At 56.9% G+C, this 26,648-nt stretch overlaps 1 protein-coding gene across 5 annotated transcripts in view; it reads right to left on the bottom strand.

Annotated features, from left to right (window-relative positions):
* Nucleotides 1-14,494: 14,494 nt before the first annotated feature.
* Nucleotides 14,495-26,648, bottom strand: part of SEMA6C (semaphorin 6C) — a 92,275-nt gene continuing 80,121 nt past the window's right edge. For 4 of the 5 annotated variants that reach the window (XM_073323013.1, XM_073323015.1, XM_073323017.1 and 1 more), the window contains 2 exons: nucleotides 26,470-26,619; nucleotides 14,495-16,648 (listed from right to left, as the gene is read on the bottom strand). In XM_073323013.1, the coding sequence (XP_073179114.1) occupies nucleotides 15,459-16,648; nucleotides 26,470-26,619 (1,340 nt within the window). In that variant the 3' untranslated portion in view covers nucleotides 14,495-15,458. The remainder of the gene's footprint in view (nucleotides 16,649-26,469; nucleotides 26,620-26,648) is intronic. The other variant, XM_073323016.1, reaches the window with a different exon arrangement.

The following is a 26,648-nucleotide window of genomic DNA, read 5'->3' as shown; positions in this document are numbered from 1 at the left end:
CCTGCTGCAAACCCAGACCCAGGTCCGAACCACGTCCCCTAACAGCTGTGGGCTTAACTGGAAGCAGCTTACAGAAGTTTGCCTGTCTTTAACACTCAGATGCCCAGCTCCCAATGGAGTCCAAACCCTAAATAAATCTGTTTTACCCTGTATAAAGCTTATACAGGGTAAACTCATAAATTGTTCGCCCTCTATAACACTGATAGAGAGATATGCTCAGCTGTTTGCCCCTCCTCAAGTATTAATACATACTCTGGATTAATTATTAAGTAAAAAGTGATTTTATTAAATACTGAAAGTAGGATTTAAGTGGCTCCAAGTAGTAACGGACAGAACAAAGTAAATTACCAAACAAAATAAAATAAAACACGCAACTCTAAACCTAATACAGTAATAAAACTGAATACAGATAAAATCTCACCCTTAGAGATGTTTCAATAAATTTCTTTCACAGACTGGATGCCTTTCTAGTCTGCGCACAATCCTTTCCCCTGGTACAGCCCTTGTTCCAGCTCAGGTGGTAGCTTGGGGATTTCTCATGATGGCTACCCCCCTTGTTCTGTTCCACCCACTTATATATCTTTTGCATAAGGCGGGAATCCTTTGTCCCTCTGGGTTCCCACCCCTCCTTCTCAGTGGAAAAGCACCAGGTTAAAGATGGATTCCAGTACCAGGTGACATGATCACATGTCCTGTGAGACCCCAAGCCTTCATTCCTGCCAGCTGACTCACAGGAAGGCCTGCCTGCAACCAGAGCCATCCACAGTCAATTGTCCTGGCTGATGGGAGCCACCTAGATTCCAAGCCACCGTTAATGGCCCACCCTTTGCATAACTACAACAGGCCCTCAGAGTTATATTTCATATTTGTAGTTTCAGATACAAGAGTGATACATTTATACAAATAGGATGACCACACTCAGTGGATTATAAGCTTTGTAATGATACTTTACAAGAGACCTTTTGCATGAAGCGTATTTTAGTGACATTATATTCACTCATCAGCATACCTTTATAAAATCATATCGAGTGCATTCCACGGTGACCTTGGGCAGGTCACGGCCCCGCTCTGTACCTCAGTTTGCCCATTTGTATGAGGATCCCCAGCTCCGTGGCCAAGCACTTTGAACTCTGTGGTGGTGCATAATCCTCCTTGTCCCTACCCAGGTAAGGGGTAGAAACAAGGAGGATTATGCTGCCTACAGCTAGGGTGACCAGATAGCAAGTGTGAAAAATCGGGACAGGGGATGGGGGGTAATAGGCGTCTATAGAAGAAAAAAGCCCCAAATATCGGGACTGTCCCAATAAAATCGGGACATCTTGTCACCCTACCTACATTCAAATGTGCCAGGCCTAGTCACACCGCTGCTCTGGCTGCTATTTGGCAGCTTCTAAAACACAGAACACAGCGAGTGCGGCTAGAAGGCTCACAGGCTATTTAAAGGGATACTACCCTATTCCTCTGCATGACAACCCTGCCCCTGGGCACAGTATTTGCCACTCCCTGGTATCGCTGGGGCAGCTATCGAACAGCTGTCAGGTTCTGCCCTAGAAGTGCAAAGTCCTGGTGCACCAGGCCCGACAGCGCTCTCCGTAGATCCACACCCAACACCACGCACCTGTCCATCCCGGCTCCACACACGCTCACACCCTTCCCGCCCCCGACACTTCCGCATCCACATCCCCTTCCTTTCAGAGCCACAAAACACCCAGCTCCGCACACACAAACCCCTCTGCTCCCGATGCCCACCCAACAGACACCCATAGCGACACACAGACAAACCCACCCACCCACACACAACAACAGGCTGGTCTCCACCCCAACGCATGGCTGAGCGAGCCCTCGGGTGCATTCAGTGCATGGGGCCAGGAGAGCTGCAGACGTGTGTAGCTGGGCACAGGCTCATGGGGAGCCCAGCAGGGCTGTACCGGGCTCCCCCCACTCCCCTGTTTCTCCCAGATCAGCTCTGACAATGGCTCCTAGCCTGGCTGCCCAGTGCCCGGGGCCCAGGCATTGTTCCCCGTGTGGATGCATTGTTTGGAGCAGTTCCTTCCCCTGCTGGGCGATGAATGGGCCGCAATAGCTGCATTCACAGCAGAGCTTCCTGCAGGCAGGTGGTGGCGGGGCAAGGGGTGTCACAGGATGCTGGGGAGGGGAGGTTGCACAATGGGGACTCAACGACACCCCATCCAGGCCAGGGAGTTAATTTGGCCTGGTCAAATTTCCCTGCAGCTGCATCTCCAGAGAGGGCTCTGCCGGCCCCAGGAAGTGTCTGCCCCACCCCCTGCCCTGCTGGACCCCCTTAATGAGGCCTGAGGGCAGCCAGCCTCTGCGTCCCATTGGATCCTTGGCCTCTCTGCTGGGGCTGTCCATGAGGGAGCCAGCTGGAGTGACGGCTGTGTGCCATTGGCCTGTGTGCACGAGGAACTGGGCTGAGACCCTGCAAACTCATGTCAGCAGCAGGCTGGTGAAGGGCCTGGTTCTCCCCTGCCCTGTGCAGTGCAGCATAGGCAGCCAGCCACTGGCTCGGGTGGCTTTCCCACCCACTGGGCTCTGGTGTAAATGAGTGCACAAGGGGCAGGGCGCAGGGAAATTGGGCCCTGCAGCAGAGACTCGGGTCTGATGACTTTGAATCAAATCCAAACCGGATTGGAAAACCAGTGGCAGAAAGCTCCACACCTCCTTCCCTGGGATCCCCAGGCCCTAGGAAACACTTGCGGTTTCTCCAGAGAAGTATTTCACTGCTGTCCATTCTTAAAAATACAAAGGAAATGTGTGTCACCAGCCCTCCGGAGAGAACAATTAGGTGTATTATGGTAACACTAACTGAGCTCAGACTTCCACCGTGCAGGGCTCTGCCCAGACACAGAGTGAGAGACAAAGCGCTTAGGCCCAGAGCCTCAAGGATGCATGGGAGTTAGGCGCCAAAATACCTTTGAGGATCTGGGCCTCACAGTGTAAATAAAAGGTGGCAGGGGAAACTGAGGCACAGAGCGGGTAAGTGCCCATGGTCACCCCGCAGGCCAGTGTCAGAGCCAGCTGGGACACTGGAAAAAATCCCCCAGCAAGATTTTCCCACTGGAAAACCCCAGTTTATCGTGGGACATCGGGAAAAGGAACATTTCACAATGGCAGTCCGCTAGGAAGGGACAAATTTTTGGTTTTGTTTTGGCTTTAAAATGTTTTATTTTGGGAAATCAAAAACGTCCACTTCCATTTTGGTTTGGGGCTTTGGGGTTTATACGCCCTTGTCTATTATTGCCACTGCAGAATGGTTGGGAGAAGTTATGAAAAGGAGAGAAAGTAGCTCCCAGTGGCCGTTTTACACTCTAGAATTATTTGGGGGCAGGTCTCTGGCTTGGGTTACATAGGAGGTCAGACGAGATGAGCACAGTGGTCCCTTCCGGCCTTGGCATCTTCTTCTTCTCGCTTTTTTCAGTTCAAAAAAAGTGTAAAAAATTGTTTCCTGTCCCGATTCTAACCTCCCTGCTCTTCCACTGGAAAAGGTGGATGAAAAGAATCTAAAACTCCCGCAAGTGCAATGGTTAAACCAATGGTTTGCCACGGCCAAAGAGCCAAATGAACGGCAGACGAAACCGTGCTGGGGCTGGCAATGTGGATTCAGCACGATGCTGTTCGGTTGAATTTGCCCTTCTCAGCAAATTGAAAATTTGAATGAAAATGGACAGTTGCGTGGGGCAGATCTAGTGGGAAACTGTAGCTCAGAACCCAGGTGTCCTGACTCCCAGTCCAGTGGCCTAGTCACCAGACTGGGTCACATTTGCCAAAGTGCCTAAGTCCCACTTTCAAAAGTACTAAGGCCAAGTTCCTCCAAGGTATTTAGGTGTCTAACTCCTGTGTATTTAGGAGCTTAACACCCAGCGAAATCAGTGGGAATAGGGAAACTACACACCTTGGAGTATCTTGGCCTTAGTTATTTTTGAAAATGGGGCTTGGGCACATTGGGACAATTTTTACCCTGCAATAAAGCCAGACTGAGCAGGAGACCCTACAATAACAAACCAGCATTTACCTAGGCCTAGCTACACTGATGGGGTGGTTTCTTGGTTTGAGGCTGTTCCTTTGCCAGTCCCTCTGAATCCCACACCAGGATTTGAATCCGTTTCGTTTATCTGAAGTGCCATTAAATACAGAATTATGCAAGGAGCACTTAAACTGCCTTTGGAAAAACTCTGCTTCAAATATTTAAGAAGGAGCAGTGAGTCCCGGATTATTTATGAACTCGGGACGCTCCCAGGCCAATCCTCCAGAGCCCACTCGTTCCACTTGCAGTCCTCAGCTGTGACAGCTGGGCCTCCCGCCGCAGAATATTAATCAGCCACGCTGTAAGAGGCGAAGGTGACGCATGGCGAGCCACCGCTCTCCTTTGAAACAGGACTCCGGCAAGGGAGCAGCAAAAATACCCCTGCTGGCCCTAGAGCGCATCCTCCCATAACGAGCCCCTGCAACACGGATGACCCTACAGTAACAAACCAGCATGCACGGCCCCTGCGCCGACTGACCCTACAGTAACAAACCAGCCCCATCACTGCTGCACAGCCCTATGAAAACAAACCGGCGTTCGTGGCCCCAGCACTCGCGAGTAGTCTGACGATAACAAGCCAGCGTGCACAGCCCTCGCACCGATGGCTGAGCCTACGAAAACAGACAGGCTCAGCCCCCGTGCTGAGGCGCAACCCTACAATAACAACCCACCCTGCGCAGTGTAGCTGTCCGTTTTGCCCTCGAAGGGCAGACGAGCCCCATTAGCCTGGACAGCTAAAGAACAACCAGCGCAAACACGTGCAAGAGGTTTTGGGCCAGATCTCAGCTGGTGTAAATCAGCAGGGCTCCTCAGCAGGGCTGCATTGATTTCCACCAGCTGAGGATCTAGCCCTCCGCTCTGGCCCTGGCCACAGGAAAGGAGAGGGGAAATTGGCGAGGCTCGCTCAGTTCCTGGCCTTATTTGGCTGCGATCCGTCCAGCGAGGGACACCTGCTTTCGATTGTCGTCGCCTGGCCACTAGCCAGCGAGTCGCACTGCTGTGTATATACATTCCTCTTATTATTTTAAACTAAGCCATTTAAAATCTAAGAGCATTCGGGCATAGTGGGAAGGGGGGGGGAGACTTTATAAATAGCACTTGTTAGCGGAGCTGCTAGGAAAATAACCCAAAGCAGATTGGAGCAGGGGGAGGCGGGGAGCTGCAGGGGGGGCTGGGAAGGAAAATACAACTTGCAGTCGTGTTTCACCCTCTGCTCCCCGGGCTGTCGATTCTTTGGGGCAGCACAAGGGGGCGATGTCAGTGAGGGGCTCTGGGTGCTCCCTCGAAATATGAGGCACGCAGGAAAAAGCCTGGATGATCAGCGGAGAAAAGTGTTTCACTTCCTTGCAACGTGGGACCCTTGTGCGTTTGTCTAGTTGGTTGCACCTGCATGATCAATTGTTTCCCCCAGTTCTCTGTGGATCTGTGCACGGAGAGGCTGCTTTTGTGGGCAAGGTGTGCACCTTTGTGTTGGGAGGTGTGACTATGGGGAGGTGGGATTGGGGTGTGATTAAGTGTCTGAATGTGTGTTTTGGGGGCGTGACTGTGGGTGAGAGTGATGATGTTTTGGGAGGTGTGTGATTGTGTATCCATTGTGATTATGTGGCGGGGTGTGTGGATTTTGTGTGTGTGTGTGTCTGTGATTGTATATCAGTTGTGACTATGGGTTGGGGTGTGTGGATTGTGTCTGTGTGTGTCTGTGATTGTATATCAGTTGTGACTATGTGTCGGGGTGTGTGGATTGTGTGTGTCTGTGTGTGTCTGTGATTGTATATCAGTTGTGACTATGGGTCGGGGTGTGTGGATTGTGTGTGTGTGTGTCTGTGATTGTATATCAGTTGTGACTATGGGTCGGGGTGTGTGGATTGTGTGTGTGTGTGTCTGTGATTGTGTATCAGTTGTGACTATGTGTCGGGGTGTGTGGATTGTGTGTGTGTGTGTCTGTGATTGTATATCAGTTGTGACTATGGGGCGGGGTGTGTGGATTGCGTGTGTAATTGTGTAGTGAGGAAGTTGAGTCACCCCTCACCTTTGACCATGTGGGGATGTGCAGTTCTATTGGCACTGGGTCAGGCACTGCTACTGTTATGCCCACCTGTCTGAGGCCATGGGAGGGGTGGGGGCCTGCAGATCAGAGCAGGAGACTGGAAGCAGGACCCCTGGGTTCTATTCCTGGCTCTGACTTGTCAGGTGAATTATTTACCCATGTTGTGCCTCAGTTTCCCCTTTCCAAAAACAGGGAGACTTCCCACTCCCAGCTTTGTATGGGTGGCCTGTATTATGCAGGGAGTCAGATTCCTGGCCTTAAAATCCATGAAACTATTTCCCAGAGCAGACTGGACTGATCAGATGAGTTCCACACCCAGTGGGGAGAAGAAAACAGGTTAGGAACATTTCTTCCTGACCTCCTGCTGGGGATCAGTTTATGCCCTGAAGCTTGAGGATGGATGACGAGAGGTTTGCATGTAATGCATTATTCAGCCACTAGAGGACTCTGTCTGCTGTAGAGGGTGTGAGCCCTGGTAAACAAAGGAGACAGTGTTGGAACTTGAGCTGCACAGAAGCCACTTTGTTTCTATAGTGTGTATAATAGACACAGCCTGTTCAGGGCAGCTGCAAATTCCCTAGCTCATGATTATGTGTCTCAGCCGAGCCAGCGTCACCGCTGTTTCTTTGGACCTGCCTCTCACTCCTTTCTTTTTAAATCTTGCTCAGTTCTTTGTTTATCATGTAACAGTGGGTTCCGCAGGTTATTTATGTGCTTCCCATAAGTAGAGCTAGCTGCCTTTCCAGGTGGTGGCTTGGGAAGCCCAAGTGCTTAGCCACATGTCTGGTATTTATGTTCATATTAACATAGCATCTAGTGGTCCCAGCTGAGATCAGGGACTCATTGCACAGACGCAGCATGAGAGACAGTCACTGCCCTTATGAGCTCACAGTCTAAGTAGACAAGGGTGGGAAGGGAAACTGAGGCACAGAGACTTGCCCAAGCTCACCAGCAGGGCTAGGAATAGACACCTTAGTGCCAAGCCCGGGCACTATCCATTATACCGCACTGCCTGTTTGCAGACCTGGGGCAATGTTCCCTGAGCTGACGTCCCAGACTCTGGGTGAGGGAGGGCTGCAGGCAGCTGCTGCATGGCCTGGGGTCTGGGGGGGGGGGCAGAGGGGGTGTGGTCTGACTGCATTATGTTCAGGCACAGCCGGGTTCAACAATGGGTCTGCCCTCCCCCACCAGCCCTCCTGCGACTGTCAGAGCAGGGCGGGCGGCTCCTCCCCTTCCCAAAGCAGCATGCACCCCTGCCCTGCTGCTCTGCCTCCAGCGAGGTCACCCTGCGAGCAGGGCCAGCTGCCCTCCACGCCATCGTCGCTCAGCTGACGGTTTGTTTGCCGTCGATTCCCACTGGTGGGCATGGACTGTGCCACATGGAGCGGCGGGATGGCCCACGAGCGGGGCACGAGCCCTGGGAGACCCGGGTGCAATTCGCTGCTCAGCTCTGGGCCCCCTGCGTGACCTGGGCATGTTGCTGTGGGTCTGTCTACACTTCCCTGTGGCTCCAGGTCTGTCAGACCCCGGCTGCGCGCTAGGGGCCTATTGCTGCACCCGGGTCTCCCAGCCTGAGCTAACGCGTCCACACCTGCACTACGCAGCCCTTCTGCGTCCGCACTGCGAAATGACAGGGCTCGGACCTGAGTCACAGCAGGACTGGGGCTCTGACCTGCTCCCAGCAGGATCCCGGGACCTGGGTGCGTGCTGACAACGGTCAGACTGAGCAGCGGGGCCAGGGCTCAGACCTGAGTGAGACCAGTGCCCAGTGCGGACGTAGCCTTAGCCTCTCTGTGCCTTAGTGTCCCCACCTGTCCCCTGGGGACAATAGCCCTGCCTCGGGGGTGGGGCTGGGGGCTGGGAGGCTGAATCCATTAAAGACTGCGAGGAGCTGGAATGGTTTTCTCGCTCCACAGCACAGAGCTGGGATTAGCTGCCTGCTCCGCAGCAGAGCAGGGCCTGTACCAGGCCTGTCAGCGCTGGCTGCAGAAGGGATCTCCCAGAATAATGCTGGCCAGACCGGAAAGCCAGAGGGGCCCTGCTCCTATGTCCTCCCCGGTGCACAGCTGCTGTTGGCTTCACCAGATGACTGTGGCCATCACAGGATCAGGCCCTGGAAGGAGGCTGCCCTGGGGCACGGAGAGACCCTGGGACAGCTCCTCAGCCGGGGTTAATTGCCGCGGTGGCTCTGCCAAAGTCAGTTGTGTTGAGGTTGTCTGGACAGGGCCGGCCTCTCCCCACGTGCCGTGATCTCAGCTGAGGCCTGTAGCCTCTGCTTTAACACAAAGAGTAAAGAGAAGGGACCTATGTGTAATGAGGCCCAGATGGGACTGGGGTGCAGGGCAGCACTCAGGCCTCCGCAGGGCCAGCTTGTGAACCTGGTCCCACTGATCTGGGAGCCAGCCGGAGCTGGGTTGAGGCCCGGAGTGTCCGCGCCTGGACTGCTGTGATGAGAGCAGAATTGCAACGTTTTTGGGTTTTTTAAATAGGTTTCCAGCCCTTGGGGATGCCAAGAAAATATGCCCGGAGTGTAACCGACGCCTGCCTGAGTCTGCAGCCAGCCTGAGCCGACAGCTCCAAAAGGTGTGAACCGCCCCATTTGTTATCTCTGAAACCTGCTGCTGTACTGCGCCCCCCTGGACCGGTGGGGCCATAGCCCGTGGGCATGGCTACAGAGGGGCACGCTGTGTGGGTGTATGGGACTGTGTTGCCTCCATTGGGCCTTCTCTATGGAAATCATCCCCATTAAATCGCTGGGGCAAATGTGGCTTGGTACGTCTGGCTGGCTGCCGCTGCAGTGTCTAATTCGCTGCCCGGACAAATCGCTCCCGCTCGGGCTCAGTAATTTTTGGCTAACTCGTAGAGCCAAGGCCAGCCAATCAGATACGCTGTGTCTCGCTCTCACACACATGCTTATTTTTAAAAAAACCTCTCTGCTCTTGGAAGGAATTTCAGGTAGGATCTCCGGAGTGCCAGCCTCCTTGGGCTAAGTGCCCTAATGGAGCTCATAATGGGACCGGCAAATCACCCAGAACCCACCGCTGGGGAGAGGATTTTCTGAAAACAGGGTGACAAAAGGATCCCAGCCAGACCTTGGGCTGGGAAGGTGTGATCACCGCTCTTTTCCTTCCCACACCCCATCCTGGGCAAAACCCATCGCTAAGGCAGGCTGGGGTCACATTGAGCAGCACTCACAGAGCTCTGCTCCGTGGGGCTTGAGCTACCACGGTCCCCACTCTTCAGAGCGGGAAACTGAGGCACAGAGTGCCTATGGTCACGTGCAGCCCACTCCCTACTGGCTGGGTTGGCAGATCTGGAGGTGCCTGTACCCCAAATACTTTGCTTGAGGGTGTATGGCTCGGATAGAAGCTGATTAGAATGGGGGGGATGATGGGGTATTACCCTAGGCATCCGTCTTCACACCCTATGCGCTCAGGGCCATCCTTAGGCATATGCAGTATACGTGGCTGCACAGGGCAACCGAAAATTTGGGGCACCACGGAGACGATAGGTTCCAACTTCTTGCCGGGGGGTGCTCGACCCCCCTGCTCTGCTCCAGGCCCTGGCCCCACTCCACCTCTTCCCCCAAGCTCCTGCCCCAACTCTTCCTGCCCCTCCTCCACCCCCACCCCGCCTCTTCCCTGCCTCCTTTCCCGAGTGCACCCCGACCCTGCTCCTCCCCTCCTTCCCGGAGCTCAAACACCGCGAATCAGCTGTTTGCTGCAAGCGCTGGGAGGGAGGGGGAGGAGTTAGTAAGGGTGGGGCCACCGATGCGCGAGAGGCACCTGGGGAAGGGGCAGACGTGGGGAGCTTGGTGCTGGTGGGTGCTCTGCACCCACTAAATTTTCCCTGTGGGTGCTCCAGCCCTGGAGCACCTACCCACGGAGTCCGCACCTACGACCAGGACAGCAGCTAAGAGCGGGTCAGCTCCCGCACATCCAGTGCACGCGGCAGTCTCCTTACTAGGCAGAAGGCAGGGGCCGTATTCCCAGAGCCGAATGCACCGGCATAGGGGCACCAGTATTCCCAGAGCCGAATGCACCAGTTGCGCGGGCGTAAGGGGAACCAGTTTAATGATGCTGCGTAGGGCCCCAGAAATCCTAAGGACGGCCCTGTACACGCTACTGCAAGGCTATTTGTACCAAATCTGCCTTGTGAGCTACCATGTGAAAACCGCTCACACACCGGTCAATGCTGTCATTGTAAAAATCTCTGTGACCGCGTTAGATAAAATTCTCTCCCTGTGATGTCATTGGAACGTGTTTAAAACCAGACGGCCGAGCCCTGGTCAAGGCAAAGAACAGGCTTGTCCTCGACAAAGGACTGTGGATTTGCTTGGCTGAGCAGCCTGGTGCTCAGGCTGACACAAGGATGGGGCACTGGTATAAAAGATAAACAAAGCCATCAAGCTAACGAGGGGAGGAGGTAACGATGCACCCACCACCAGCGGGGGTGGAGAGCATGAAATCTTCCCTGCCCAGGAGGAGAGAAGGGACTTCATCTGAGAACGCATGGCAGTGGTTAACTGGATGATAAAGACAGGGAGGCAGAATTGCAAATGACATGCAGGTCAATGAACTGATTGCAGTAGCTAGTCAGCTCTCTTATGAGTGCTAATGGTGATGAATATTGTAACATGTCTGTGTTAACACTAGGGGAGGAATTATGGCTCCTCACTGGTGTTACGCTGTAAGGTCTGGACCCAAAGGATTTCTCCCAGACAGGAGGGAAGGCAGCTGCTACCTGTCTCCAATGAAATTAACAAAAGTGAGACCAACCCCAATGCAAACCCCATTTATATACGAATCGGCAGGAGGCGGGAAGTCCCCAGGCAGGGGAGAACAGCAGGGGATCTGGGGACAAAACCGTGAGTGAAGCCATCCGGGCACCTGGACAGATGCAAGGGGTCAGAGCTCTTGCAAGCCCAGACAGATGGATCCTTCAAGCAAAGGGGGGTTGAAGTCCCCAGGCACTGACGAGAGGTGAGAAACCTGCTTAGGCAAAGACGGTTCACCTAGGAAGACAAGAGAAACCAGCCCATTCCACTTCTGTGCACGGGCCTGACGGAGAGGTCGGCCATGGCTGGGAGGAAAAGGATTAGGCTGGAAATCTGCCTCGACCCAAGGCTGTAGCTTATGACGTCTCAGCCACTTCGTCACTTTTATTTGCTTGTCACTGGTTTATCTTTATCCCTTGGACTGGGGCTCACTTCAAACCTCTAGCTTTTGTCACGAAATGTGTTGTAAATTTAATCCGACCCCTGCCAGTGCTGTGTGTGCGTTGACGGGCTCGTTACCTCCAGGGCCAGGAATAAGCTGTGCTTTTATCTTTATAAAGGAGGCACACGGACCTTAATGCTCAGTGTGCTCCAGGAGAGGGCTGGGCGCTTTGGGGCAGACAGTGGCGGGGGGGGGGGATTATGCAGGACGGGGGGGGGGCAGTGTTTTGGGGTCACCTAGGGTTGCCAGCTTTCTAATCGCACAAAACCGAACATCCCTGCCCCACCCCTTCCCCAAGGCCCAGCCTCTTCTGAGAGGCCCTGCCCCCACTCGCTCCATCCCCCCTCCCTCCGTCGCTCACCCTTCCCCACCCTCACTCACTTTCACTGGGCTGGGGTAGGGAATTGGGGTACTGGGGGGGTGAGGGCTCTGGCTGGGGGTGCGGGCTCTGGGGTGAGGCCGGGGATGAGGGGCTTGGGGTGCAGGAGGGGCTCAGGGCCGGGGCAGAGGGTACAGGGTGCAGGCTCCAGGAGAGAGTTTGGGTGCGGGAGAGGACTCCAGGCTGGGGCAGGGTGTGGGGGTGTGGGAGGGGCTGTGGTCCTGGCGGTGCTTACTGTGGCTCCCAGAAAGTGGCTGCTAGGTCCCTGCGGCTCCTAGGTGCAGGGGCAGCCAGGGAGACGCCACTCGCTGCCCTCGCGCCCATAGTCACCGCCCCGGCAGCTCCCGTTGGTCACGGTTCCCAGCCAATGGGAGCTGCAGAGCCAGCAATGGGGGCCGTGGCAGTGTGTGGAGCCTCCCTGTGGGACCTGAGCATGGAGCAGCATGGAGCCAGGGCAGGTAGGGAGCCTGCCTTAGCCCCGGGCCCCCCCCCGCGCCGCCAACCAGACTTTTAACGGCCCAGTTGTCAGTGCCGACCGGAGCCGCCAGGGTCCCTTTTCGACCGGGCGTTGTGGTCGGAAACGGGTCGCCTGGCAACCCTAGGGTCACGGTGCATTCATAACCCAGGCTGGTGGAAACCAGGGCGGGGCGGCCGTGTTGCAGGCAGGCTGGTCAGAGGGCTGACCCAGGGCTGCACAGGGGCACTGGCGGCTGGACTCCAGGCTGTGAGCCGCGGCAGCAGAGCGTCTAAGGCACCGAGGGTTGCACACACCCTCGCGCTGGGCTGGATCGCACCGCGGCACGTGACACGGGGCATGACACGCACTCAGAGCTGCTGAACTCGGAGCAGGCCAATCGACCCTCTAGCTTGGCGGCCTGGCCCCACCAGAGGCCAAGGCAGGTGCGCGTGTAATTTCTTTCTCACCTGGCCACCACTGCATGCCCTGCAGGTGAGGTCGATGGGCCCTGTACTGACCAGCTGACCAACCGCAGAGACTAGCCCTGAGGGGTGAGCCGGTACAGGGGGCTGGCAAAGCGTCCCGGGACTTGTAGTCCAGGAGGACTGGTGGGTGTTGTAGACTCAGCAGCAGTGCATGCTGGGAAGGAATGCCAAGGGAATATAAGCAGCAGCCTTCCCGGGGAACAGGGGCTTTCCCCCTCAGCATACCCCTTGGCAATCCCTGCCCCATTCTTTGCAGGCACCTGGCCATTAAAAACCAATGGCGCATTGCATCACCCTGCAATGAGTTATGTGGCACAAAACTGTAGTGAGACTGGGTCTTACCGGGTCCCCTAACGCAGGCAGGCTAAGCATTTAGCCCAGGTAGAGGGACCAGATGAGCTCCTGTCTGCCTTTGTACCTGGTTCCCCTGACTTAGTTATGGTGTAGACGGGACTGCCCCACATTCCCTTAACAGGGACAGACCCTTTGGGTCTCCTGCAGGTTCAGTTCTCTTTACACTCCAGCGGTGCACTGGGTTGGCATCGGGCGCCCTGTCCGGAAGACATGGCCTTTGCTTCACATCTGAGCATTCCAGCACGGCCCACTGGGAGTCACTCACCGGCATGGTTCCCCCTCCGCCCCCACGCGCTCTGCTTTAAAATCACTGGCTGGCTTCTGCGCTCCGCGTGAATCTGCCGTGACTCCACTGGGCTGAGACTCATTCGCGCTGGTTAACGCTCTCGAATTCAGTGGCGCTCCCCTGGGCCTGAAGAGCAGGCTAAACACCAGGAGCCTGCACCGGGCCAGTCAAGCTGGTTTCACTCTGATTCTGGGAAGAGGGGGGTTCATTTCTGTGTAAATTAACCCTGCTCCCAACTGACTTCAGCCAAAATCGGAGCGCGCCCATGGTTCAGGTTTCAGTTCCTACCTGTGATTGAAGCTGGGCCAAGCCGAGTGCTCCCATGGCCTGGTTCTTGCCAGCCCAGTACCTTGTGCAGGGCCAGATTTCCAAGAGTGCTCCGCTCCCATTGTTCTCGGTGCGGGCGTGGGGAGGATTCGCCATTGTTTTCTATGCCGAGTTAGCCGTTGTTCTCTACAGGCAGGGGGGAAGGATAAGCCATTGTTCTCAATAGTAGTGTGTGTGTGTGATACTCCATTGTTCTCAGTGCGGGTGGCTGGGTGCTGACACATCTGAAATTCTAGCTTTTGGGGCTGGATCCAAAGCAGGCTGGAGGTGATGGGAAGCGACCTGGGCTTTGGACCAGAGCCACATCCCTGTGCAGCTGGTGGTCAGATAGATCAGACCATATCGCAGGGTGGGTGTGTGTGTGAGATGGATCAGACCCGTACTCCAGTGTGGGGAGTGAGATGGATCAGACCTGTACCCCGGTGCAGTGGGGGGAGCAGGGAGTGAGATGAATCAGACCCATACCCCAGTGGGGGGAGTGAGATGGATCAGACCCACACCCCAGTGGGGGAAATGAGATGGATCAGACCCAGACCCGTGTGGGGGGAGTGAGATGGATTAGACCTGGACCCCAGTGGGGGCGGGAGTGAGATGGATCTGACCCAGAACCCTGTGGGCGGAGTGAGATGGACCAGACCCGGACCCCAATAGGGGGAGTGAGATGGATCAGACCCGGACTCCCGTGGGGGGAGTGAGATGGATCAGACCCGGACCCCCATTGAGACTCCCCACCACACATCCCCCCTGCACTTATCCGGCGGGTCAGACGCCAGCCTGAACCCTGGCGCTCTCTGGCGGGGCCAACTCCTGTTTTGGACGCTCTGGTACAAAGCACACTGGAGGGTAACTGACCCTGTCCACCCGCACCCAAAAAACCACCCAAGACTCAGGGCATGACGAGATGCTATAATTCAGGCATCAGCATGGGCTGTGTCTGTCCCGACACCGCATGTACATGGCTGCAGCACCATTGGCTTGTGCACAGTTCGCTCTCCTACACGGTAGGATAAATTTGACTTCTCTTATGTGAAGTTACCTTGAAAGATAGATATATATATTTATAGCTATGTACAGTGTTTATATATATATTCCACAAGGCTCGTAGGGCCATCTGGCTGAGGCTTCCCAGCCCCCTGCAACCCTGTCAAGTCGCTGTCCGGGTTGGGAGCTCTCTGAGCTCTCCCCCAATTGATTTTTGCCCCATGACGGGCTGAGGGCTCTGAAATCTGCCCGGCCGCAGTGATGGGACGCAGTCGGCCTCGCTGCAACGTTAACGCCGCCGGGTGTCAAACCACTGGCTCCAGCATGGGCTGATGCTACAACGGGGCCTGGGCGTTTAAATGAGTTTTGTCTAATAAATAAAACCAGCGAGCGGCAGGTTACCGGGGGCTTCATGGAGATGGGGCGCGGCAGGCTGGCCTGGCTTCCGTTCCCTCGGGCCCTGGCAAGCCGCAGGCGACGGCAAGGAGGCGCTCGTGTCTCTTGGGGCGCCACCAGCCCTGCCTCCCCGCAAATCGTAACAGGCCGAGCGGGAGAAGAGGCAGCTGGTTGACAGCGTCGCGCCCCCGGCAGCTTTTCATATGGGGTGGATGTGGTGGCAGGGGGCCCGGGGGACGTGTTCTCCGCCCGCCCCATGGTCTTGAAGCCCCTTTGCTCGGGCGTTAGGAGGGGACGTGTGCTGAATGCATGTTAAAAAAACATGCTCTTTTAGAGGCAAAACTACAAATCCAGGGGGCCGAAGGCAGGGCCATTTGCCCGGCCGCTGCTGATTGTTCTCCCGTCCCCCACCCTGGAGCGGACGGGGGCTCAGGGGGAGCCGGCAAGCAGTCCCCCCCCCCCCCCGGCTCATGCTGGCGGGGTCAGTAGTTGAACTGGGCGGCCGGCTTGATGGGGGACGAGGGCATGAAGAGCAGCTTGGGGGGCACGTCGGGCTTCATGGAGGCCGATCTCTTGATGCCGCCGGGCCTGGGCAGTGAGCTCTGGAAGAGGCCGGGCCCTTCGAGGGGCACCTGGGTGCCCGTGGAGTGCATGCGGGTCAGGAGTGCGGGGGGCGGGTGCTGCCGGACTGCCCGGCTCAGGCTTGGCTGCCGGGAGATCAGCCCCCCGCCCACCGCTAGGTTCATCAGCTTCTGCGCCGAGCACAGCGAGGGCCTCTGCTTCTCCAGGCAGGACTGCGGCGTGACGCCGGGGGGGACGTCCAACCTCCGGGGCAAGCTGTCCCTGGGGAGGGTGGAGGAGCTGTAATAGGGGGCGCTCTCGGTGTCCGGGATCTTGGGCTGCACCCTGTTGGCGAAGGACACGGCCGCGTGGGGGCTGATGGCCGGCTGGTGGCTCAGCAGCTTCTTCGGGGAGCCGCTCGCCTCGTGGAGGTGTGTCAGCAGGTCCTCCAACGTCGTCACCTCCACCCCTTTGGGCAGGTAGCACTGGGAGTGGCGCACCAGCACCCGGTCCGCGTTGGGGATCTTCTTTTCCTCTGGGGAGCCGGCCAGCGACGGGTTGTAGCCCTGGAGGTTGCTAGGCAGCACCATGGCGCCAGGGAACTGGAAGACCTGGGCACCAGAGACGGGGCCGGGGAACAGCTGGCCCTTGCCCTGCGACTCCTTGGCGTTGTTGCAGTTCTGGTTCTTCTCCCATTGGTTCCTGATGGCCTTCATGGGCAGCTCCGGGGTGGACTCGGGTGTGGGCAAACCAGACAGCTCTGGGTGCTCCTTCACGCCGGCCTTGCCTGTCCCGTTGTGCAGCTCCTTCTCACTGGGCAGCAGCGTGGTGTACAGTTTCGGAGAGGAGGCTTCCGTCAGCCCATCCTTGGACGGGTTGTCCAGCAGCCCGTTCATCTTAGCCAAGCTCCGCAGGGACAGGGGGCGCTGGATCGTGTTCTCGGGGTCCTTGCTGACGTGCTTGCTCTTCTGCAACACGTGGCTGCAGTAGCAGGAGACGAGCAAGCCGGAAAAGAAGGCCCCGAGGACGAATGCCACAAAGACGCAGCCGATGAGGAAGGTGAAATGGACGCTCTTGGAGCTATCTTTGTCTTCGGAGTCCTGCCGCACGCCTAGAAACACAACACACGCACACAAAGAGAGAGTTAGATGGGAGGTTAACCCATCGATCCAGCAACATCCTCAAGAGTCTCAGAAGAATTGGCTGGGGTGGGAATGTCCTTTTTGTGGGCTGGAGCTGAGTGAAATACCCTTCCCAGGTCGGGGCCCATTTTGGAGAGGATGGAGACTTTAGCTCACAGCGCCTTTCCTCTTTTGTTTTCTGTTCACAATGAAATAGGGACAAGCCAAGGAAATCGCCAAATTTGTGCTCCTGCTGAATAATCTCTGGGACTGCAGAAAGGGGCAATGACATGGGATGGGGAATGGAATCGGATGGCCAGCATGGAGTCAATGAAGGTGCAACATGGAAGATTCCCGCGGGAACTAACTCCTTTGATTTTGCCCAGGGATGAAATCTGGCCCAGTGGCTCCTGTCCCGCATGGAAAGCTATGCCAGCGCAGAGCCAGTGCGAAACTCCAAGGGTGCCCAGGGTGGGAGAGGGAGGGGGTTATTATTTCTAGTGATGGGCATGCCAAGAAGGCCACCTGAAGGCCTCATTTGGGAGCAACTTCTTTAAAGTCAATAGAGTCACAGTGATATAATGAAGAGGAGATTCAGGCGGTGGGTTCAGATGAGCATCTGAAGGTCATAGATTCAGAGGGGTTAAGAGCAGAAGGGAACATTCAATCATGCAGCTGGGCCTCCCGTATGGCCACAGGCCAGATACTATCACCCAGTTCCCCCTGGCTTCACCAAAACCTTGCACTCGACTCAAGTTTTGGATGTTGCTCCACATCTTGAATGTTGTTGCTTTGAACTTTGGGCTCACAAACAATATGGATGGAAATCTTGTGGGAACATGGGGGATGTAGGACAGTCCCTGCCTCTGGCGGGGGCAGAAATACTGCCAAGAGAAGATGAAAAACAGCAGCCGGGGGAGGCCTGAAGAACCCGAGTGGGTTCTGGTGGAGTCTGAGGTGATGGGCCCTCACCAGCTTCCCCAGTTGCTCCAGTTAGGGACGACAACGTGTCGGCTTCCTGTGGGAAAATCCCTTGAAATTCAATCATCCCGTTAGCTGGGCCGCTGCAGCTGTTTCTGCTCCTTTATTCTTTTCCTCCCCTTTGCAAGCCGCTGAGGATTTATTCTAATGGCACCGTACGGAGGGAGCTGATTAATTTCAAAGCTGCGTGCTCCAAACAGGGAATGGAGCCGCCGAGCCCAAGACAGCCAGGAGGCAGGCGGCTGTGGAGAGCAATGAGTGGCCTAAAGCACAGAGTGGCAGGGAAAGCAATCAGGCTGCCGGATGGCTAATTGTGAAAGCTGGCAGCAGAGAAAGAGAGAGAGAGAGAGACAAAGACCAGACAGAGGAATGGAAAACTAGCGAAAAGTGAGAGAAGGAAACATAGACACGGAGAGAGAGGGAAAGGACCCTCCCCCACCCTTCTCCCTCTGGCTATCAGGCCAACAAGGGGGACTGAGGAGGGGGCACCATTGGGCCCCAAGAAAGACATGGAGATAAGAGAAAAGAGATTAGCTAGAGGGGGTGTATGGGGTAGATAGATAGATAGATAGATAGATAGATAGATAGATAGATAGATAGATAGATAGATAGATAGATAGAGGGGGGTATGGGGATAGTTTGTCCATAATTTGTCCACTGGCTTCCAAGGCCTTTGGGTTGGGCCGCTTTGTGTAAACTGCCCAGAGCCCCAGGCTGGCTGTGTGGCCCCTGTGGGTCTTTGCTGGTTTAGCTCTTTCTGGGGGTGCCAGGTAGCAAAGGGAGAAGGCGAGTGGGGCAGCAGGGAGGGTCCTGCGGGCTTTGACTGGTGGAGCAGCCACGGGGCCCGTCCCATCCCTGCAGCCTGTGGAGAGACCCAAGTGGGTCCTGCTGGGAAGATGGGTTTAGGGAAGGGAGGGTTCAGGACTCAGAGGCAGGAGAAACCCTCAAGCTGGAGAGCATAATCCAGCCACCACTCGTGGGGTCAGGAGGGAGCATTCCCTGTGGGCAGGTTCTCCCATCGCTGCAGGATCCTGGCCGCTTCCTCTGATGCAGCTGGTACCAGCCACTGGGCAAGAGGAGACTGCGGCTAGACAGAGCCCTGTCCTGAGCCACTCTGGAGATTCCCCTGGGAAGGCAGTAGGGGAATAGAGCCCGGGGACCCAGCTGGGGCCATGGGGGTCAGCGGCAGGGCTGTGCTGTTTTGCAGTTATCCCAAAGAGCACGTGATGAGCATAGGTCTGTCCTGAAACGGCGCAAGACACCAAGGGCTCTGCGCAGGCCAGGCTGACGCCACGGGAGCAGCATGCTGCCCAGACACACGCACCCTCCCCAGCCCTCCCCAGCCCCGAGGGACTCATCACACTCCGTGCAGTTAGTAATTAAATGAGAAGCATTTGTGCCACTGGGGAATTGGAGCTGCAGGGGGAGCTGGTCAGCCGGCCGTGGCAGGAAAGCGTGTGCGGGTGACAGCGGCAAGTAACGCGTTCCATGCAGCAATGACGACTGTCCTGGGGGATGTTGCCCATGTGGAGGGGCTGGTGCATGACACAGGATCGGGGGGCCCTACCCCAAGTACTCACACTCACCCAACAGCTGGTCAGTCGACCAAGAGAACAAAGAGCCATGATCCATGTTTCTGTCTCCTAAAAATATCCTCTTTCCCTCCCTGGCTCTAATTGCCAGGCAACATACCCTCCAGAGCCACCAGTGGAACCCAGGAGTCCTGGATTCCAGACCCCCACACTAACGTCGAGGCCCCCTGCCCTCCCAAAGCCAGGCAAGGAACCCAGGCGTCCTGGCTTTTATTCCCTTGCTCTTACAACTAGAAAAACACTTCCTCTCAGTGCCATGAACAGAACTCCAGGGTCCCGACTGCCAGGCCCCTACTCCTTGAAGCCTGGAATAGAACCCAGGTGTCCTGACTCCTCCTCCCAAGCTCCGGCAGGGTTCAGATGAACTGTGGGGGGATCGCGATGCTAAGTCATGTGGTCGTGCGTGGTCTCCCACAGCTCGGCCAGACTAGAGGCATTTTATGTTACCACAGGAGTCAGGAAGAAAGGCACCGTCTTCCCAGTCATGCCTTGAATTTTTCACATATGGCGTGAGAAATGAAAGAGACGGGAGGGGGCTGATTATTGTGACCAGGTACAAAACGCTTTGAGTCAAGGGAAAAAATGATTTTTTCCATTAAAAAAAAAAGGGGGGGTAATAAAGTATCCATGGAAACGGACCATTTCTTTCTACTCGGGCCAGGAGAGTTGGACATCTGTCGTTCTTTTATCCAAGCAGCCGGGAGGGAAGGAGGACCGGAACTGGGTCCAGCCAGCATCTTCCAAAGGCAAACGTCTCCCCAGAGCAAAGCTATCAAAAGAGCTCCTTTGCACCCGAGCTTTTGGGAGTTAACACCCCCAACCCAGCCTCTGCTGAAATCAGCCTTTCCACTGGGCTGAGGCTGTAAATCTTAAAAATCCCTGAAGAGGGGGAAGGGGAGAAGGCTGGAAGAGAACTGGGTTTCTTTTCCTTTCTTCTTCATTTCTTTTTTTTTTTAGCTCCATCGAGCAGGAATTTGCTCCCTGGCTGGGAAAACACCAAAGCGCCACATCACAGGCTGGAACTGGTCCACAATCCATCCCACAGCCCCTTCGCCACGGACTTTTAACCCACTGGTACCTAGGAGCTCTGCAGCTCCAATGCCTTTCATTTGAGGGGATTGTACTTTATTGTTTGCTCTGTGCTCAAAGGGGGAGACACAAGGGGCACAGTTGTTAATTGAGCTGGGTCCCTGTGGGGCACACGCTAAGTGCTCTTACCACAGATGCAGCTCCCAGCTTATGATAGCCCCCCTCCACTGCCCTCCCTTCCCTCCCGCCCGCGTGCTGCTCACTTTACAAACGCCAGGCCACGCAAGGCCTTTAAAGAGAAGACAGTGTATCCCTTTAATCCGCTGCATTTCGTTGTGGGGAGCAAGGGGCAGGACTGCTGGACACAGGGACCCTCTTGACTTTGTTAAAAATGGGAGCTTGACTAACGACACAGGAAATCTGCATCTATGCAGAATCAATCTGTTACTCAGCCAAAGTTCAAGGGAATCTGTGCTTTCAAATTCCCTGGGGGTCTGAACCCCCTCCTTTGGCTGTTCAGGACTTCAGCCCCCCCAGCGGGGAGAGCACAATTTACGTGCGAAAGATGCTTTTTTATGAGTGTGGCAAGCGTCTCCCCAGCCTGCCAGCGACGAGCTGTAGGGGGCCGAGCTCGTCTCCCCGTGCCACAAGGGGCCAGTTCCTCAGCTGGTGTACATGGGCGTCACTCCATTGGAGCCAACCGTGCTACAGAAGCTGAGGATCTGGCCCACTGACTCCGATGGAGCAATGCCCATTCACACCAGCTGAGAATCTGACCCCAATGACATGGCCAGCCTCAGGGAGAGGTATAGGGATGGGCGCAGGGGGAATACTGTGGTTGCCTTAGGCACACTTGGCTATCCGAGGCTGCGGTATGGGGGGGCGGGGGGGGTGATACTGTGGTTGCCTTAGGCACACTTGGCTATCCGAGGCTGCGGTATGGGGCACCCTGGTCTGCCCTGGGACCTGCCATTTCCATCTCTGATTTATTTCCCAGGGCAGGCCCCTTTGCTCACGCGCAGGGGAGCGGGTGCCGTCCATCTGCGCCGCGGAGCCTGTCCCAGCACGGCTAACCGGGGAAGCCACGGGGGCTGCGTGGCTGGGCAGGGAAACGTAGCAAGCCGGTGGAACTGGTGCCTCAGACTGGACGTTACAGTCTGGGCATCAGGCTCATGTCTAAGCTCCCCCTTCCTTGACACCCCTCCCGATAAACTCCATGGGGCAGGCGAAGGGCTCTGGGGCGCCCGCGTTTAGCAGAAGGGTGATGGGGGAGCTCGGCTCCCGTCTCATTCCCTCATCCATTACGGCTCAAGGCAGAGCAATGAGTAACCCTGGAAGCAAGGCGGCAGAAGTGCTGCTGATGGAAAGTGGCTGGCTCATCTGGAGGGCAGGGGCTGGCATTGAGCTGCCTTGCGCTGTGGTCCTGGCTCCGCAGGGCTGGGGAGGTTGGAGCTTGGAGGAGAGACCCTCCCCTACCCCCGGCAAAGAGCCTGGTGGATACAAGGGGGGTGCTGACCCCAGTGTCCAGGGAGCTGCAGTATTTCAGGGGAGGCATAACCCTTTGTGGCTGGTGACGATCCTGAGGCACTTTCAGCTAGTGTCAGGGAGTTAAACCCCCTCTCCAGCCTGAACGCTAACCTGCGTAATTACTGTCTACCCTACCCCTGCACGTTCTCTTCTGTGTCCCAGTCTGGTCTGCGGGGCTGTTAAACAGCTGCTGTGTTCCCCCCCCCCCAGAGGTGGCTGCATGTTAGTGGTGAATGACTGGGTCCTTTATAAACAGCTGCTGTGTTCCACCCCAGAGGTGGCTGCATGTCAGAGGAGGCTGAAGTAAGAACTGTAGCAGTAAAGTCACTCTCAGAGGCTTTGAGAGATTTTGGTTATTAACAACCCTGGCCTCTGCTCAGTCTCCCTGGAATGGCACCAAACACCCTCCTCCTTTTGCTGCAGAAGGCCCTTGAGTTGGGGACAGGTTCCGCGCTGGGGAAGGCTCACCAGGAGCTGCTCTCTTCACCTGGCTCTGGGAACAGTGACAACAGATGGTCCTCGACTGACTCCTGGTTAGAAGGTCACGTGAGTGACAGTACACTGGGACACCCCCCTCAGGGCTCCCGCCCCACTGACTTAGCAGGGGTCAGATGCCGTGCCCATGCAGAACTGCTCACCCTGCTGCTCTGGCCCTGCCAGCCCCTGCTCACATGAATTCAGCCTCACGGGCGCCCTGCGAGGGACAGGCGTCCAGGGTCACAGTCAGATCTCTGCTCGGTCCCTGGCTTACACCCGGGACGGATGCGTCCCATTTCCCACCCTTGATGGCCGGGGAAGCGAAGGTGCAGAGGGAGGCAGAGACCAGGCCACACACGGAGTCAGGACTTGTTCACAGGGGAACGTTATCCCGGTGTCAGGACTCGTCCATTTGACGGACAGCTAGCACGGCCCAGCGATGCCGCTGTAGCACCATAGTGGGGACGCTTCCTGCAGTGGCAGACGGGGCTTCCCCGTTGCCGTACGAACACCACTTCCCTGAGCGGCGGTAGCTAGTTGACTGACGCATCCGTCCACCGACCTAGCCGCGTCTAGGCCGGGGGTTAGGCTGGCACAGCCTCGGAGCGGAGGACTGCGAATTTTTCACACCCCTGAGCGATGCAGCTATGTCGACCTGCATTTTATGTGTAGACCAGGTGTGAATTCAAACCATGCTAGCTATATATAACTGACGAGGGGACATTTTATCCCAATATGAGGGGCTTTTTTTTTTTTTTTTGGTTTGGCATAATCCCTGTCCAAAGTGATATATGCCAAGCCGAAAAGAAATAGAGCTTTCTCAGGGAGGTTATCCTGGTATCTCCCTAGTGGTTTAAATTCTCATCTTATCTCATATTGGTATAACTTTCCCATACAGACAAGCCCTTCGCAGCAGTCAGAAAGAGAATTCAGGTGTCTTGGCTCCCCGTCCCCTGCTCTAACCACTAGACCATACTCCTCTCCCAGAACCAAGACTAGAACCAAGGAGTCCCAACTCCCAGCCCCTTCTGCTCTAACCACTAGAGACCACTGCCTCCCTGTGAACAGACACCATGACTCGTGACTGCCATTTATCAGCTCTAACCACAAGTGAAGACTCCCCTCCCAGAGCCAATTGAACCCAGGAGTCCTGCATCCCAGTCCCGTGCTCTAACCATTAGACCACAGCCTCGCCACTGATTTTTCCAGGCAGTATATATAAGGGGCGTGTGTGATGAGCCGTTTTTTCTGGGAGATGGGGGAGGGTCCCCTGAAATCATCCCCTCTGATCCTCCAGTACCCTGCTGGGTCGGTGGCTCTATCTAGGGCTCGGAGCTGCCAGCAATCTGTGGTCCTTCCCCCTGCCCATCCTGGTGCCAGTGCTGACTGGATACGGCCAGACAAGCCTTTCATTTGCATCGGGCGGAGAAGATAATCTGGCTGCTTTTTGCGACCCATTTCCGCTCACTCCAGAGCCCTCTTCCGAGCGCTCGCTGCAATTTGACGGCTATTTTCTTGCCTTCCCTCCTGCCAGGAGCAGCAACGTCTCTCGCTGCTTGGCTTTGCTTTCATAGCTTGGCGTGTGTCTGGCTGTTTTTTTTTAAACAGACATTAGTCCTAATGCCCCAAATGGCTTGGCTTTTAAAAGCCATTTCGGCTCTGGCCCTTCAGCTGTCTCCCAGGCAAAGGGCATCTGTGCCTCCCCTCTCCAAAGGGTTGGACTCATTTTCTGGTTTTCGGCAGGTGAGTTCTGCGTGGGGCACGAGGGATGGACTGAGAGCCCTGGAGCCTGTCATACCACAAGCCTCAGGTGGGTGAAGACATCAGAGCTCCCCCGCCTTCGGGTCAGGACGCCTGGGTTCTGCTCTGGGTCCCTGCATTGGGTTAGTGGTTAGAGCAGACTCAGGACTCCTGGGTTCTGCTCTGGGTCCCTGTGTTCGGTTAGTGGTTAGAGCGGCAGGACTCCTGGGTTCTGCTTTGGGTCCCTGCATTGGGTTAGTGGTTAGAGCAGACTCAGGACTCCTGGGTTCTGCTCTGGGTCCCTGCGTTGGGTTAGTGGTTAGAGCGGTGTCAGGACTCCTGGGTTCTCTCCCAGGCTCTGGTGGGGGGAGGTGCAGCCCAATGCCTAGAGGGGGGTGAGGGACTGGACTTCAGAGGAGCTACCCCAGTCTTTACCAGCTGCGGATCTGTCTGTGCAGCACAACTCCCAGCCCCAGGACCCGAATCCTGATGGCTCCTTCCCTGTTGGCACTAAGAGAGCAGCGGCAAGTGCCAAGCGGTCGCTCTGATGGCAGAGGGCAGAACACTGGGGTAGCGGGGCCAAAGGGCCCACCGACGGCAGCATGGACACCGGGCCGTCTCCTGTTCTAACCACCTCCCACCCAGCACCTGGAACAGCACCCAGGAGTCCTGACTTGTGCTGGGGACAGGGTGTGGGACTGGTTCTGTTACTGATTCCCTCTGGGACCCTGGCCAAGTCCCGGCCCCTCTTTGTGCCTGTTTCCCCATCATGACACTGGCTCTGCTGCGTGTGGCCTGGGGGATCGAGGGGAGACGAGCTAAGGATGAGCCGCTCCGTGACACACACACGTACGCACCTCTCACCACACATGTGCACCCCTCCCACCGACACACACACACACACAGCACCCTGAGGGCACGCCCCCCCCAGCACCCTCTGCGCACGTCCCCCCAGCACCCTGTGCGCACGCCCCCCAGCACCCTCTGCGCACGCCCCCCCCACAGTACCCTGTGCACACGCCCCCCCAGCACCCTGTGCGCACGCCCCCCCAGCACCCTCTGCGCACGCCCCCCCCACAGTACCCTGCGCGCACGCCCCCCCCAGCACCCTGTGCGCACGCCCCCACACACAGTACCCTGTGCACACGCCCCCCCTGCACCCTGTGCGCATGCCCCCCCCCACACAGTACCCTGTGCGCATGCCCCCCCCAGCACCCTGTGCGCACGCCCCCCCACAGCACCCTCTGCGCACGCCCCCCCCAGCACCCTCTGTGCACGCCCCCCCACCACAGCACCCTGTGCACACGCCCCCCCAGCACCCTGTGCGCACGCCCCCCCAGCATCCTGCGCACATGCCCCCCCACACACAGTACCCTGCGCGCACGCCCCCCCAGCACCCTGTGCGCACGCCCCCCCCCACAGCACCCTGTGCACACGCCCCCCCAGCACCCTCTGCGCACGCCCCCCCAGCATCCTGCGCACATGCCCCCCCACACACAGTACCCTGCGCGCACGCCCCCCCCCACAGCACCCTGTGCACACGCCCCCCCCAGCACCCTGTGCGCACGCCCCCCCCACACAGTACCCTGCGCACACGCCCCCCCCTGCACCCTGCGCACACCCCCCCCGCACCCTGCGCACACGCCCCCCCCTGCACCCTGCGCACACAGCTCTCTCTCTCTTTCTCACACACAGAGCACTACAGCCAGGTGGGAACTCTCTCTCCTGGCCCTTGACAATGTTCAGGATTTCAGAACGACCCCTGCATGGCCTGGGACTAACCCCGCGCCCTTTTGCCATTCTTCACGAAAACCCAGCCAGCGAGAGCGGCTCCGCTCTTCCCCAGAACAGCCAGCAGCCCAGTGATCGGGGCTGTCGCCTGGGATGCAGGAGACCGAGGTTCAGAGCAGGGACTTGACCATAGGTCTCCCCGTGCCAGGTGACCGCGGTGGGCACTGGGCTATGGCTTCTCTCTCTCTCTCTGTATTTCTCTCTCCCACCTCGTGAAATCCCAGCCTGGCTCAGAGAACGTCCTGCGCGAACTTGCAAAAAGTTTCAGGGTCTGATGAAAACCCTGCTGCGTCACCTCACCCCTGTCCCGGTCCAGCAGCACCCCCTCCTGCGGTGGCGTTCACCGCCCCCCCTGCAGCATCCAGTGATGGGACACTGGGCTAGACGGGCCCTGAGTCTGGCCCCGCACCGCTCTCATATGCACACACCCCCTCGCCTCCCGATCCTGCCCCTCTCCTTGCACACCAGGGGTTAGGCGCTGAGGGAAGCTGCCCCCTCTGCCCGCCCCCCACCGAACGCCACTGAAAGGGAGAGAGCTGGTTATTCTCTGCTTGCAAACAGGTGCCATGCTCCCATGGGTTAATCCTCGCTCTGGGGAACCGCAGCCGGGGCTTGAGTTAATGGTGCCGGTGACAGCCCGTCGTGCAGCTCCATGCGGGCAAATCCCCTCTTACCCTGAGTGTTTACAGCCACGCGTAAGGTGGAGCGCGGGTCGCCGGCGCCAGGGGCGGGGTGGGCGTCTCGGGCCGTGCCCACCTGGGTACGGCCCGTGGGCGCCAGGAAGGGCGCAGCACTGGCGGTGGAGCTAGCGGGTCGGACTTGCCCTGCGTTGCCGACGACAAAGAAAAACGTC

Source organism: Lepidochelys kempii, chromosome 24 (assembly GCF_965140265.1).
Source record: "Lepidochelys kempii isolate rLepKem1 chromosome 24, rLepKem1.hap2, whole genome shotgun sequence".
Taxonomy (NCBI): Eukaryota; Metazoa; Chordata; order Testudines; family Cheloniidae; genus Lepidochelys; species Lepidochelys kempii.
Note: the sequence above shows the minus strand (reverse complement) of the source record. Positions and strands in the feature narration are given on the sequence as shown.